The sequence below is a fragment of the Recurvomyces mirabilis genome (assembly GCF_035927965.1).
Source record: "Recurvomyces mirabilis strain CCFEE 5264 chromosome Unknown scaffold_16, whole genome shotgun sequence".
Taxonomy (NCBI): Eukaryota; Fungi; Ascomycota; class Dothideomycetes; order Mycosphaerellales; family Teratosphaeriaceae; genus Recurvomyces; species Recurvomyces mirabilis.
This window is the reverse complement of record NW_027041950.1, coordinates 194605-208543: the sequence shown is the minus strand read 5'-3', so window position 1 is coordinate 208543 and position 13939 is coordinate 194605. Positions and strand designations below refer to the sequence as shown.

Below are 13939 nucleotides of genomic sequence, written 5' to 3'. Positions count from 1 at the left end.
CGACATATGAGGCACCTAGCCTTTCTTCCTCTGGAAACGAGATTGTGTGGAAGCAAACTCTGGCAAAGAGCAGCAATGGGTACAATCCTGATCATCTCCTCGCTTATTGGGACGATTTATGTCCACAAAACCAGGTTTTGCTCAAGCCGTACAGTCAGGGTAAGTGTGACATTCTGATATATCCAAGGATCTGCAAATACGAAGAGTCCAAGCCACGGGAAACTAACACCAGGCGCCTACGCTTTGTAAAATCATTCAACAAAAGCCACACATACTCAAAGCCATCAGGCCAAATGCACTTCTTCACCCCAATCCACCCCACGCCCCTCGTATCCGTCTCGCAAGCTGAATATCCTTCTGCATAATCGTCACCCGCTTCGCATGGATGGCACACAGATTCGTATCCTCGAAAAGGTGTATTAGGAAGGCCTCTGCAGCTTCTTGTAGTGCTTGTATCGCCTGCGACTGCCACCGGGTGACTTCCGAGCTCACGGGTGCCATGTTTAACGATATCTCTCGGACCTACGTGTTGTTAGCAATCCCGGCTCGCTTCCAATCGCAAGATCATTCAGACTCACCAGTCGCGAGAAGGGCAGCTTGGCCATGAGCAACTCAGTACTCCTCTGATATTTCCTGATTTCCCGTAGTGCGACTGTGCCTGGTTTATATCGCGGCTTCTTGCGTCCTGGACTGACTGCTGTTGATGCACCGCTTCGTCTAGGCGCTTTCCCTCCCAGACTATTCCGTCCACCACTCAGTCTACTGCCCGGTGCTCGTTTTCCGCCCATGCTTGGCCGTCCTCCTCGACGCGCTGTGCCGGATACTTGTGTTCGCGCCATGGTTGTACTCCTGCTCTAGGGTTGACTTGTAGACCCAAGCTTAGATGCCTTCCAAAGCGCTCTCTTGAATCTCTAAGACTGCATTCGCACGTGAATGGTCGTAGTGGTGAATGGGATCGCGATCGTGACCGGAAATGCTCGTGTGCTGGTCGCGTGGGCGGTAGAATCTGTCGTGAAAGACCACCGATCTTCGGAGCGGGATACCAACGGCGTAGCCCTTCGTCAAGTCTGTGATACTCGCTGTCGTATCGCGACTCGTCTGTTGATGCATGGTAAACATCGACACGGGCGATCCCGCTGCACCCCACAAAAGCGACTGCCCGATTGAGCCGCAGGGTCTGGACTAGTTCTAGCGTGACGTGATTGCACATGGCCGGCCGGCTGATTAGATACAGCTGGCAACGACTTGACTTTAAGGGCAACATCTACTTCACCGAACACTCAATTCTCGCTAACCTCGAACACTTCGGATACCGATTTCAAATATACGTTACATCCTTTACAGCACCTGGGACAACAACAGCAAGATGGCGGCCATGCTTGGTGGGGGCGGCGAAGGGATGCCGCTCGAACAATGGTGTAAGCAGTATCCCATCTGCGAGGCACAAACAAGGCACGATACTAATATAACGTCTACAGTCTTCGAGATGCCAATAGTCACACGAGTCTGGACAACTGCCACCGTCATCACCGGCGTCCTCGTCCAATGCCAGATCCTCACACCCTTCCAACTCTTTTACAGCTTCCGAGCCGTCTTCAATAAGCAGCAGGTATGTCGCAGCAACCTACCAATACAACACCACATACTGATATATCTGCACAGTACTGGCGCCTCCTCTCCACCTTCATCTACTTCGGCCCGCTCTCCCTTAATCTCCTCTTCCACATCTTCTTCATCCAACGTTACGCCCGCATGCTCGAAGAATCCGCCGCCAGCGTCGCCCACTTCGCCTGGCTCATGGCCTATGCCATCATATCTCTCCTCACAATCGCTCCTTTGTCCAACCAAGCCTTCCTCGGCACAACCCTCAGCTCCACATTAGTGTATATCTGGAGTAGACGGAATCCGGACACAAGACTCAGCTTCCTCGGTCTGTTGACCTTCAAGGCGCCGTGGTTGCCGTGGGTGTTGATCGCTTTCAATGTTGTGCTGCATGGACACTGGCCGAAGGATGAGTTATGTGGGATTGTGGTTGGGCATGGTGAGCATATGATTGCGAGTGACGTTGGAGGTATGTTACTAACATGTTTAGTGTGGTACTTCTTCAACGACATCTACCCGTCGACGCACAACGGCCACAGGCCACTCGACCCGCCCCAGTGGTGGATCAGGTTGTTCGAGCGTGGAGCGCTGGCTGCACCTGTAGACACAGATATTCACGCCGCAGGTCTCAACAGAGACATAGCAGCTCCTGCGGTAGCAGATGTGAGATAGTGAACGAAGATAGAGTTTCTCAATGACCAGCCTATTGCATGCATTCCGTGGTCAAGCGCCGAATAACGTTGCTGACCAACAGATGCTAATGTCATAGGTAATCAAGCTTTAGCATACATGCAAAGCCTCCATCACACAAAGCAATCATAACAGTGCGAAAAGGTGGTTCTTGAGCTTGTCAGCACATTCGCCTGATCACAGCTACTGAGTTGCGCCAAGACCCACTACAACAAAGCCTATAAAATCTTCGGACTACCGCCACCCATTCCGACTTCCAAGCACCCGGCGGCCTCGTCCTATAATACGCGTTGCAGTGCGTTGGACGGGACCCAGCTGGCAGTGGCATGCGATGACCGGTCCGGCTGATTCTGGTTGTCTACTTCACAACGACACGACCACATAGTCTCTTCTCCTCCAATCATCTCGATGCCGAAACCCGGCAGGCTTTGCGTCTGCTTGTGGTATTGGCTCGGGGCCAGAAGAAGAGAGACCTTGTGTGGTTGTTGTCGCCATCGTGGACACAGGCGGTCAATTTATGGTCTGGCTCGACCTGAAGATGGCAAAAGGGGTCCCATTCAGCATAAAGCTAACCGGGAGGAGTGTATGGAATGTCGCCCTCTGAGGTTCCAGAGACAGCATGGGGAAGCTGTTCCGGTTTCAATCTGCAGAGGGCTTTCAATCTTGGGCTCAGGCAGATGGCCGGACATGCATTGATTAAGCAGTCCGGGGGCATTTCCTATCGTCCAATGGTCGTGCCAGGCCCGTACCTTGTATGGAGGCCTGAGCAAGTCGAAGCCTAATGGCTGTGTCGTGGCGGTGATGATTTGAGCGCTTGCTATGGGAGCATGATGCCGTTTCTGAGCCAGCAGGAGGTGGACTCGATCGCTGATGGGTCTGATTGGACAATGGTAGTGCAGCGTGCAAATGAACGAGGGGAGAAAGGATGTCCGGATGACAGAGACAATGGTGGACGAGTATGTCATGGCAGAACGGAGTGGGTAGCGATGAGAAGGAGAAGGAGTGTGGATTGGAGCACTTTTGTTTACAGACAATGTCTATGATTCCTTCTGAGAGAGCTCGCTGACACCATCTGGAACTTCCAGGTACACTGCGACGTTCCAGGCAGGCGAGATGCTCACCCTCGAGTGGGCACGGCGACGATTGTCATAACTTGACAACAGACCACAGGAACGATCTTGTAGTGGCAGACCTGACGAGTGCGCTCCCGTGCTGCAGATCTCTGTACTCAAAGATAACTACACTTCCCATTGCTTGAGGCCTGGATGCAGCAGAGAAAGGGCAACGGCAAGGTACGAGATGTCCACGCGACGACGGTGTGCACAGTAGGACAATAGACGACAGAATTTACCGTGTCAATCATGGTCAGCCACTTCTGTTGACTACCTTCTTCGTTACCACTCGGTATCAGTAGTACAAAGTGGCGCAAGCTCATGTATTCGTCGCAAGTGCGCCCGCGATGGGACGACTTCCCTCGTCCAATGACTTCGTGAACCAAATATACACTTATAAAGGAATCACACTCAAGTTTCTCTGATTGGAAACCAATGGTCACATGGGCAAAGACAGGTAGGAAAGAAGCGGAAAGACTTGGGAAGCGACTTGGGGTCATCTTGGTGGAAGCATCAATGCTTGTCTCTGCATCTCGGGTAGTCGCATGACAAACGTAAACTGTCTAGATCGTTCCAGCAACCGTCGATCTAGATGTTATATGCACAAATCAATGCTTATGTCCGCAACCCCACCCAATGGCCGCCCTCCTGAGCTTCGCAGGGGTCATCTCTTGCGACACACCGACCAACAACTCGTTGCCCTGTACAGGCTGTACACGCCTCTCCACCAGCGCCGCCCTTTTGTTTTTCGACTGCGTGGCAGCAATAGCATCCAACCACTTCGCCAATCTATATCCAGCCTTGGCAATCTGGATCTCGATTGTGGGCACGGCAGAGTTGTAGTACTTGGGGTAGAGGTCACCGCTCTCTACGGCACTCTGACCCTTCGGCAAGACGGTAGTGCAGACATACGCATTAGCATCCGAGGCCCATGTCATGGCCGTGTCGACCGCGTCGTTGATGTTGAGGCCGGAGACCCAGGAGGATGCTCTAGATTTATAGATGCCGGTCTTGATCTCTGTTGTGAGATTTGTGGCCCAGGTGCGGGCGTCAGAGAGGGCATAGCCACCACGAAGTTGTTCGGGCATGTTGGTGTCCCACTGGAACAATGTCAGTATCTGATGTTGAAATGAATCTCGATCCCAGGCATTCAGAAGGCACAGTATGTACTCACTGCCGTCACATTAGCTCATGGACATATGATAGTGATCGAGAAAGGGACGGGTCTCACCAATATGATGAAGATTCGTGCTAGTACCATCGAAAGTGACATCGATATCGTTGCCACCAACCTCAAGCGCCTCATCGTGAAGAGGTTGAGTAATATCACCAACAAAGTGCACGATGAATTTCAGTGCATTTGTGATCTCACCAGCAGAAAGACTCGAGATCTGCAGACGAGATGTGTAATTGGCGATGGCCGAGACAGAGCATCCCTTTGCACCACAATCACGATTGTAGTTCACACTGCAAGACGAAGGTGGGCTGTCCTCGGCGTCGATGAAGTGGTATGGGGCGCTGAAGGCTCCTGCAGTAGTGTAACGGTAGGTATCGGCCCAGGTGGCGACATTAGCGAGGTAAGAGGTTGATGTATCGCCAAGGATACTTTGAGCCCAGGTCTTTGTAGCTGATTGAACGAAGTCTTGAGCAATGTAGGCAACGGTCTCATGGCCCAGAGTACCCCATGCGTTGACGCCATGGGCTGCGATGAGGGTTGTGAGAGCAAGTGAGTACATCTTGATTGTGATGTGGTGAGTATTGCCCAGGTGTGGGAACCCAAGAGATATAAATCGTTCCTACCTTCACTCTTCTATATGTGTTCTAGCAGTGATGATCACCTGCCCTGACGTTACTGGCGCCAAAGAACAAAGGACGACGCGGAACGTGCCTCGGTCAGGCAACGCCCGTACCTTAAAACTTGCAGCAGGTACAGGTCGTCAGCGGCTGTATTTCAGATCTGACCATCCATTGATCGAATGTCCAGCGCGCGCTCGCGAGGAACGAGATAGAACCTGGTTGTTAGTGCAAAGTCACGCATGCAGGCCCGGCTTTGTTGCCAATCTAAGGTGGCGTCGAATGGCCGTCCGGGGCGGAAGATGTCATGATCCGGCAGGGATCGACGTTCTATCTTCTTTCTCAGCCAATGAGACCATGAGGATGGGCTTTGGAGAAGATGGATGTAACGTTCTACGCTGTAGCTTGCATCTTGTTGCAGGACATCTCTTGGCGGCATGCTTGCTTCCATCGACTTGATAGGCGCCCTGCCAAGATCAGATTGCAATGCCATGTTGATAGCTGCCAGTGATGGTGCTCTTTTGGCAGCGTATTGCACCATAGCTTGCAAGACTATTGAGGCATCGAATCTCTTGTTTATCACCATCGGCCTTGTGTCCTGGTCGAATCGTCGCGTCTAGCCGTCTCAATCGCGGAGGTCGCCTGCTCATGGCGTGGATAAGTTGAGATTGTGTTATCTTAGGGCCAGAAAGATGGTGCAAGCAGGTATCAAAAAGGAGAGGGAAACGAGGAAAGAGAGTATAAGAAGTTGAAAGCTGTCAGCTGAAATGAGAGCAGCACCTACCACCAAGGTTATTCCTTCTTGCACGGCCCGAGATGAGGTCGATGAAGCGCGATGGTGGTTGGCATCGCGTATACTGCTGCAGTGCTCCCGGCATGCTCGAAGTGACCGTCTGGACATGCTCAGTAATCTACGAGCAACAACCACTACACTTTTCTCTTCCCACGCCCTGCCCTCTCCCTCTCCTTCCCCTTCCTACCCTCAGCCTTAATCTCCCTCGCCTTCTCCCTCGGATCGATGACCTCAAATTCCTGCATCTGCCTCTTCCACTCCAGATCCTTCCCCAGCGTATCTTTCGCGAAATTCAATCGATGCGTCATCCAGCCCGGGTCATCGTCGTTGTCTGCTTCAGCACTTTCATCTGGCTTCCCTTCGTCCCATGATTTGCAGGATTGGCAGTTCGCTATGAAGTGCAGGTCGCAGAGGGTGGCTTTTTCATCATCCTCTACGTCTACAAGAGCGGAACGGGCTCCGTTTGTGGTGGCAGGTGTGGCCCCGGCTTTCGCACTATCATCGTTCGTGGGAGGTTTGTCGCCTGGTGGTATTTCGTCCAATCTTTGCTTGAAGGCTTTGAACAGATCTATTGCTCCCCTCTCGTCTGTCGCTTTGCCTCGTTTCCGACCCTTCGAGCTCGTGGCGGGTATCATAGCTTCTAGGGCACTCTTAGGCTTCTCCCGCTCCTTGGGCGCTGTGTCGACTGTCCGCTTCATGCTAAGTTTCAAAGCTGCTATCTCGGCATTCGTACGTTCGAGTGCACTTGTCTTCGGCCGCTGTTCGACCACTTCGTCCTCGGACTCGATGTCGTCTATTGGCTTGGACACTGGCACGGGCATCGCCTGGGGTGGTTCCTCATCATCTTCTACTGGATCCGGCGTTGACGTCCGTCTCGCACGCTCTTTCCGCTTAGGAGCTTCTAGTATCCTCGTGTTGTTCAACTTCTCGGGCTGCTCCTCGCCCACAGACACCAGCTTCGGGTTTGCTTTAACCTTCTTTACAACCGGAGCCATGTCCTCCTCACCCTCATCCACACCAAAGCTCAGCACATTCTTGCCTGACGGCTTCTTCCTCTTCTTCACATCCTTCTTCCCACCATCATCAATCGTCCTCGGTGCCTCTCGTACCCTCGCAACCATATCCTCAAAAGGATTCACCAGGATCTCACATCCAGTAATACGAGTTGGGTACAATGGCCTTTCACTACCTTCTCCCTCCACCAATTCCGCATCTGCCATCTTCATAAGATTGTATATAGTGTCACCTTCAATACGCCCAAACATAGTACATCTTCCCGTCAACCCCTGCACCTCATTTCCACTACCCAATGTCAGAAAGAATTGACTACCGTACTTGCCATCCTCTCCTTTGCCCATTCCCAGCAATCCTCTCCTGTTGAACTTGATCCGGCTGTGGATCTCATCGCCAAAGCCATCACCATCGTTGATTGCACTGATTCCGCCTGAGCCAGACCCTGTAGGGTCACCACCTTGGAGGATGAAGTTCGATACCAGACGATGGAAGATGGTGTTGTTGTAGTATCCATCGAGACAGTGTTGGAGGAAGTTTCGTGATGCGAGAGGTGTCTGCTTTGCGAAGAGCTCGATTGTAAGGTCGCCTGAAGTGGTCTTAAGGATTACTTTGGCTGTGGGTTGAGGCTCGAGATTGTACAGTGCGGCCATGATGGGCAACGGTCTTGATCACCGGGCAACATGTGTGTATGGTGGTTGTCGCAAAGGAAATGCATGCACGTGAAGAAGTGCTCTAGACTTTCGGTGACAGCTCCGCTCGTGCCTTCCCACCTGCGTCATCTGCGCCTCGTCCAAACCTTCTGGCGTTGGCTGCGAATCCCTTGCATTATACAGCACTATCCCTCCAAGCAGTAAACATCCTGGCGTACTTCACAGAAAACGACACCCTCTACGCTTCGTACCAGCGAACGATCATGTCCGAGGTCACCTTCGCCAAGACGTTTCTGGCTACGCTGGACAAGCGACCTATCAAGCTCCCAGCAGATCATGTCAGCGATCCGAGGAAGTATCCCGGGCAGTCGCCTGTAAGTTGCACATACTATTCGAGGTCTGAGTGTAACGATAGCTGATCATATGGACCCAGTTCGTCCTACCAAGGCAAACCCACCCGTTTCCAAGGAAAGGCCCGACATCATCTGGACAGCAAGCCAAGAACAAGACGGTCACAGCTACACTAAAGCCTATGCGAGGCGGAGAGACGATCACAGTATCAGACTTGACGCTGCAGAGTACCATACACGATGTCAAGACGCAGTACGCGCAGAAGAGCGGCCAGGCGCAGGATAAGATCAAGCTGCTGCTCAACAAGAAGCCGGCGGCGGACCTCAAGACTCTGTCTGAGCTAGGGATCGATGGGGAGACGGTGGAGCTTACAGTGATGCTTATGGGTGGTGCGGGTGGTGCAGCAACACCTAATGCCGCTAGTCCCGCTGTTGAGAAGAGCGAAGCAATTGCTACGGGAGCAGCGGCGGCGGCAGCCCCTGTAGCAGCTGACAAGATGGACATCGATCCCAAAAATCCAGCACCCGAGAGTGAGAAGGCGAAGGTAGAGGCTGCCTCGAAACCTGCTGCGGATGCAAACACGGCGGAGAGTATACTGAAGAGTGAGGAGTTTTGGTCGGATTTGCAAGGATTCTTGTCGCAGCGTCTTCGGGATGAGGGTGAAGGTCAGAAGTTGGCCAAGGTCTTCAAGGAGGCGTATGGGAAGAAATAGTGTTTGATAGCATCATACCATGCATACTTTGTTCATCTCCCACATACACTGGCTATAAGTTAAGCGCGCCTAGAGGCCTCCTGCCACCTGAGGTAGCTCGGGAAATCTGGGACTTCCGATGGAGACAAGCTATTGTCGACATATGACTGGTATGTAGGACAGTCTCGGGGTACGAATGCAATCACGCTGCATCTGCAGTCAATTCCAGCATATGTTGACTGCGTTTGGAGCTGGCGTGGGGGCCGGCAGGCACTTCAAATGGATTGTCGGCGCAGATATAGGTACTTCGAAGGTGGTCAGAGAAAAGCTGCCAGCTCCGACCGTTGTAATCCTTTGTGATGGTTTCCGTTTGCTCCTCTCTACATTGAACTCATCTGATCAATAGTTCACCATGGCTAGCAGTTCGATCAACCCTGACAAAGGAAATAGTGCGCCTTGCTCACAGACTGGAAAGGTTCAGCCACCTAGTTAGACACCCGCCATAATCTTGTCTTCATGTGACGAAGGTGTCGATGTGACGATGGGAAAGTCATGGTATACACATGGATCAGGGTCGTGTAAGGGGTCGAAATACTGGCTGGTTGTAAACGTAAGATAGTCACGTATACAAAATTCTCTAGTCCTCTGCTCCTCGGCGGCGTCAAAAAGTAGACCATGAGAGTAGAGCAGCTATCAGAAATGAGTGTACTCAGTCACTACATCAGGAAAAGAAGTGTTGTAAGCCCCCGAGGGCAAAAAGAAATCACCATATTCCACGGATCGAACGTGGAGGATTTGCCGTTTACGCTCAAACTTGGCGGTACTCTGAACTCGATTATTAGAACCATGTTGAACATGATCGCAAGAGGAGAATACTTGCGGGAATCGAACCCAGGCTGGCACGGAGATGTGTAATGAGTGCGAACTCTCACCACAACGTGACGTCATACCACTAGACCATACCACCCTTTGAGGCTGCCAGAGTTGACATCCTCAAGATAGGTTGTTATTGTAGCGCAACACATCCTATACTTTTATGACCCTTCCACAGATTGTCCCGAGCTTGGGCCGAATTTCGAGCCCTGCCCCGTAGACCACGCGCTGCTCTCTTTATTTGGCGGCTCGCAAGAGATCTGCAACTGCTGCGAACACCTCTGTCAGATATTATCCCCGCCGATAGGACAAGAGTCTGACAATAAAGGGGCTCTGAAATCCGGCCCGGACTCGATGGTAACAATGTCGGCCACTCCAAGTTGACCCCGATTCTGTTGCGGCGACATGATAGACACCATCAAGCGTAGCGTGGGTCTTCTTGGTATCGTGCTTGAACGAGATCAGGATTGAGTGGTTAGCTAGTCGACAGGACTTGCAGTGCAGTAGAGGGACCCCGGCCTTGGAGTGCGGTCATAGCTCTCCAGTAGGCCTGTGGTCCACCAAGCAAGAGAGACTTCGAGACAAGCTGATATCACGACAAAGTCTGGTGGTTGTGAGTTCCGTCTGATCGGCATTCTTTCACCTTCTTCCACCTAATGTGGACGCTACCTTGTCAATATCGTGGTCTCAGTGGTTCCCATCCCGCGACGTGTCGCTTGGTCCCGAAATCTAGGCACGTATTTCAAGACCACTACCACGAGACAGCAGGCAACACACGCGCCGGAAATTGTTTGTCAACCAGGCATGGGATCGCAGACGACATCACGATAGCACTTGGAGTAAGGCCTTGAGATATAACGCAGGCGCCCGAACCCGAGTCAATCTTATCGGGATGGTACCTGCTCTGCTCCGACCCAGACCAAGTTCTCGACAGGACTGACTAATCTCGAAAATGTCGGTGCCCCCGTGAAGAACTGACAGCTGCCATGAGTAGTTTGGCAAGACGCTCTGCGTTGCGAACATCATCTACACTCCTTCTCAGGCGTGCGGAGAAGTGAAGTACAAGAGATGCTGACTGAAGTGCGATCTCATCGAAGCATTACAATTACATTCTAATAGTACATCCTCTCTGCCGCTAAAGCGCAGACAACCATCTTCGCCCTCCACGCCGTTCACCTTATGAGGTCAACGACATTCTACTCAGGCACCACAAACTCAAGACCATTCTCGCCCTTTGGACCAATCGATACCACCAAACCCGACTCGGTCCTCTCCGACGCTGATTGCTTAAAAGAAAAAGCCCTCCACTCCCCAACGATGTCCTTCTGGCCCTCCTCAGCCGTAGCATCAGCCTCCGAACTTCTCAAATAAGTCTCCCATCTGCTCAAAGACCTCCCGCGCTCTGGCATAAAGGCCGCGTCTTCAGGATGAGCCGCGAGCCATTGCAGATAGTAGTCTTTGTCAAAACGACGGGCAGCACGCAGGATCTGGTACTTGAGCTTTATGACCTTCTTGACGGCATTTTCAAGTCTCTTCTTTTGCAAAGCCTTGTTGATGCGCCGGTTGGCTATGCGTCTGATCCTTGCATCGTGAGCATCTTTGGCCATGCGTGCGGCCTTTTCATCGGCATCGGCTTGGGCCTGGGCGCGTGCTGCCGGCTCTCTTAGGAAGACGAGTTGGAACATGGTGGGTTACTTGATTAGGTTTTGATATGGTGAGGTTGTTTGTTGGTATGGCTTCTTCGATCTGATGGTATTGGATAGGCGTGTCTTTTCTTTTCTTGTCTGACTTTGCGGTAAAGGAGAAGACGGTATTTCGATTTTGCTTGGATGAGCTGGCCATGCTTGCGAGGAGACGTTCCTTCATATACGCAGCAGGATGTTGGTGGATCTTTGGGGTTTTCCTCGAAGTTGTCCTCCCTGTTATCCTCAGAATGCGTTTAAGCTTCTTTTGCTTACTATTAGGACGACGAAGCTTAGTACAGCATCCCTCAAGCATATCCGATGACTGATGCGAAATCCAATATGCCGAATGCTAGAAGTATGGGCTTGCTGATGTGTCAGACAAGAGATGGTAGGACAAGGCTCTCGCGACTGTTCCGTTAGCTGATATTCCTGTTGAGCTGCACGCCACCTTTTCCACTCCACGCATTCGGGAGGCTGACATATCTGCAGCACGGAGCGGTGGGAATATTCGCTGTTCCTATGGGTATACAGGTGCGTTCTCCTACAGCACTCCTGTGCGTCTTGGCGCCCAGAGTCGTGCCTGCCGGATACATACACCAAGCTTGAGTTCGGGCTGGACATTGCGTGTGCGAAGCTCCGCGTCTCAGACAACGTCGTCACTTGTCGCACTCACAAGTTTCAGGTCACAGATGTACCACGCTGCCAAGGTACCGATCTCTGCCACAAATACCAAAGACACAAGAGCAATACCTCCCGGGAGCACTGACGTATCCACTTGCACGGGGTCATAGCATTTGCGGTGCATGTGCTCGTCTCCATACTGTTAGGCATGAAACTACCCTGTCCGCCTCGGCCGATTGCGAGCGAGCTCTGTAGCTCTACTTTTGCCTGTTACGAGTACCTACGTGAAGCTCAGCCAGCTCATCACAAGCCAGCCGTCTACGCACGAGCACGGCCCTGACGAGCACTCCTACCGCACAATCATACTCTCCCTACCAGGCCCAGTACCAATATACTTCACTCTCACACCAACGAAGTTCTCAATGTACTCGATATACTTCCTCGCATTCTCAGGCAACTCTTCATAACTCTTCAAGCCCACCGTCTTGGATTTCCAGCCCTGTAAAGTCTCATACTTCACAGTCATGTTGTCCAGAATCTCGAGATTTGCAGGGAATGATGTGAGCTCCTGACCGTTGTGTTCGTATGCTGTAGCGACCTTGACCTCGTCGAAATCGTCCAGGATGTCCAGCTTGGTCAAATTGATGGAGTCGTACCAGTTGATGCTGTTGCTGAACTTCACAACCACCAGATCGAGCCAGCCACAGCGGCGTTTTCGGCCTGTGGTCACTCCGAACTCTCGGCCGACTGACTGCAGCTTCTCGCCAATGTCGTTGTTCTGCTCTGATGGGAAGGGGCCGGAGCCGACGCGAGTAGTGTATGCCTTGACGATGCCAATGGTCTCCTTGATCTTACGTGGGTTCAGATGCAGCCCAGTGAAAACACCGCCAAGACCGGTGTTCGAAGAGGTCACGAATGGATATGTACCGTTGTCGATGTCCAGCATGAGAGCATTCGCGCCTTCGACCAGCATGCGCACGTTGCCCTTGACTGCAGACTCGATCAATGGCACCTGATCAACCACGAAAGGCTTCAAACGCTCGCGGTAGTCATTGAACTTGGTGATCTCAGCTTCCGAGTCATACTGCAGTAGATCACCGTATCTCTTCTTGTATCCATGATGCAGATGACGCAGTTTCCGATCGAATTCAGCCTTGTTGAAGATGTCCGCGATATGGATGCCGCTACGTGTGGCCTTTGTCGAGTACGTTGGTCCAATGCCCTTGCCAGTCGTCCCGATCGAGCCTTTGCCAAGTTCTACCTCTTCCAGCCCATCCACCTTGGTGTGCAAGTCCAGGTCCACATGGCAGCGATCGCTGATCAGGACGCGATCGTGGGTCTTGATGCCATGCTTCTCGATGGTCTCGAGCTCCTTGAAGAACTGTGGGATGTGGACAACGCAGCCGGTACCGATCAGGTTGACACAGCCGTCTGTCAAAACTCCGGATGCTAGTGGATATCAGCTCCATTATGCGCCTGCCAGCTTTGTTGGACTCACGTAGGATGTGAACGTCGAAAGTGATGCCGTTCTTCACGATCGTATGACCAGCATTGTGACCACCTTGGGCTCTGCAGCACAATTGTGCAGTGTCACTGAGGATATCGACCAGTTTTCCCTTGCCTTCGTCACCCCATTGGGCGCCTGTACGAGGTCGTCAGTATAGGTACAATGTGGAGATGACTAAGATCGCACATACCTAATACGACCGTCGCCATATCTCTTTCGCCTTCGGCCTCGTGGGATGTTTACTTTGAGAGTCGCCATTGTAAAGGAAAGGAGAGTTTCGGAGCTGTTGCGAACTTTTGTTGTTTCGTCCAATGCCCCACCTCCAAATCAACGGGCGATCTCGGCGCTTCGTGGGGTGTGTCACGTGTGTTGATTGGAGTCACTTCACTCAGCCTCCTTCATCAACATCCAAGATCGGGGTGGATGAGGAGTGCACAGCCATCGATATGCGCCACGGCAATGATCTCGACTGCTATTTACATTCGAAAACACACGCATTGGTGCTGTATGATTGTGAAGATGGCGATAGCGCAGCACGAGACTTGTACTCTTCACC

The 13939-nt window shown here is 52.1% G+C and overlaps 7 protein-coding genes and 1 non-coding gene across 8 annotated transcripts; 2 read left to right on the top strand and 6 right to left on the bottom strand.

Annotated features, from left to right (window-relative positions):
* Window positions 1-303: 303 nt before the first annotated feature.
* On the bottom strand, window positions 304-839 carry CSE4 (centromeric DNA-binding histone H3-like protein cse4; the record flags this gene model as incomplete). The annotated part of the gene is made up of 2 exons (XM_064839030.1): window positions 304-522; window positions 579-839. 2 exons carry the CDS (start codon window positions 837-839, stop codon window positions 304-306), a joined length of 480 nt encoding a protein of 159 aa, XP_064693278.1.
* Window positions 840-1366: 527 nt separating this feature from the next.
* Window positions 1367-2274, top strand: LTS14_006332 (uncharacterized protein; the record flags this gene model as incomplete). The annotated part of the gene is made up of 4 exons (XM_064839029.1): window positions 1367-1418; window positions 1479-1609; window positions 1663-2071; window positions 2093-2274. The coding sequence occupies 4 exons, from the start codon at window positions 1367-1369 to the stop codon at window positions 2272-2274; spliced, it is 774 nt and encodes a 257-aa protein (XP_064693277.1).
* A 1738-nt stretch (window positions 2275-4012) lies between these two features.
* LTS14_006331 (uncharacterized protein) lies at window positions 4013-5140 on the bottom strand (the record flags this gene model as incomplete). Its single annotated transcript, XM_064839028.1, has 2 exons — window positions 4013-4504; window positions 4697-5140. The coding sequence occupies 2 exons, from the start codon at window positions 5138-5140 to the stop codon at window positions 4013-4015; spliced, it is 936 nt and encodes a 311-aa protein (XP_064693276.1).
* Window positions 5141-6125: 985 nt separating this feature from the next.
* On the bottom strand, window positions 6126-7655 carry CWC27 (Peptidyl-prolyl isomerase cwc27; the record flags this gene model as incomplete). Its single annotated transcript, XM_064839027.1, has 1 exon — window positions 6126-7655. The coding sequence occupies one exon, from the start codon at window positions 7653-7655 to the stop codon at window positions 6126-6128; it is 1530 nt and encodes a 509-aa protein (XP_064693275.1).
* Window positions 7656-7918: 263 nt separating this feature from the next.
* On the top strand, window positions 7919-8718 carry LTS14_006329 (uncharacterized protein; the record flags this gene model as incomplete). The annotated part of the gene is made up of 2 exons (XM_064839026.1): window positions 7919-8029; window positions 8089-8718. 2 exons carry the CDS (start codon window positions 7919-7921, stop codon window positions 8716-8718), a joined length of 741 nt encoding a protein of 246 aa, XP_064693274.1.
* An 845-nt stretch (window positions 8719-9563) lies between these two features.
* On the bottom strand, window positions 9564-9664 carry LTS14_006328. The gene has a single exon. It is a non-coding gene; the product is annotated as a tRNA-His (tRNA).
* A 1102-nt stretch (window positions 9665-10766) lies between these two features.
* On the bottom strand, window positions 10767-11255 carry LTS14_006327 (uncharacterized protein; the record flags this gene model as incomplete). Its single annotated transcript, XM_064839025.1, has 1 exon — window positions 10767-11255. One exon carries the CDS (start codon window positions 11253-11255, stop codon window positions 10767-10769), a length of 489 nt encoding a protein of 162 aa, XP_064693273.1.
* Window positions 11256-12225: 970 nt separating this feature from the next.
* ADE12 (Adenylosuccinate synthase) lies at window positions 12226-13592 on the bottom strand (the record flags this gene model as incomplete). The annotated part of the gene is made up of 3 exons (XM_064839024.1): window positions 12226-13325; window positions 13375-13518; window positions 13574-13592. The coding sequence occupies 3 exons, from the start codon at window positions 13590-13592 to the stop codon at window positions 12226-12228; spliced, it is 1263 nt and encodes a 420-aa protein (XP_064693272.1).
* Window positions 13593-13939: the final 347 nt, after the last annotated feature.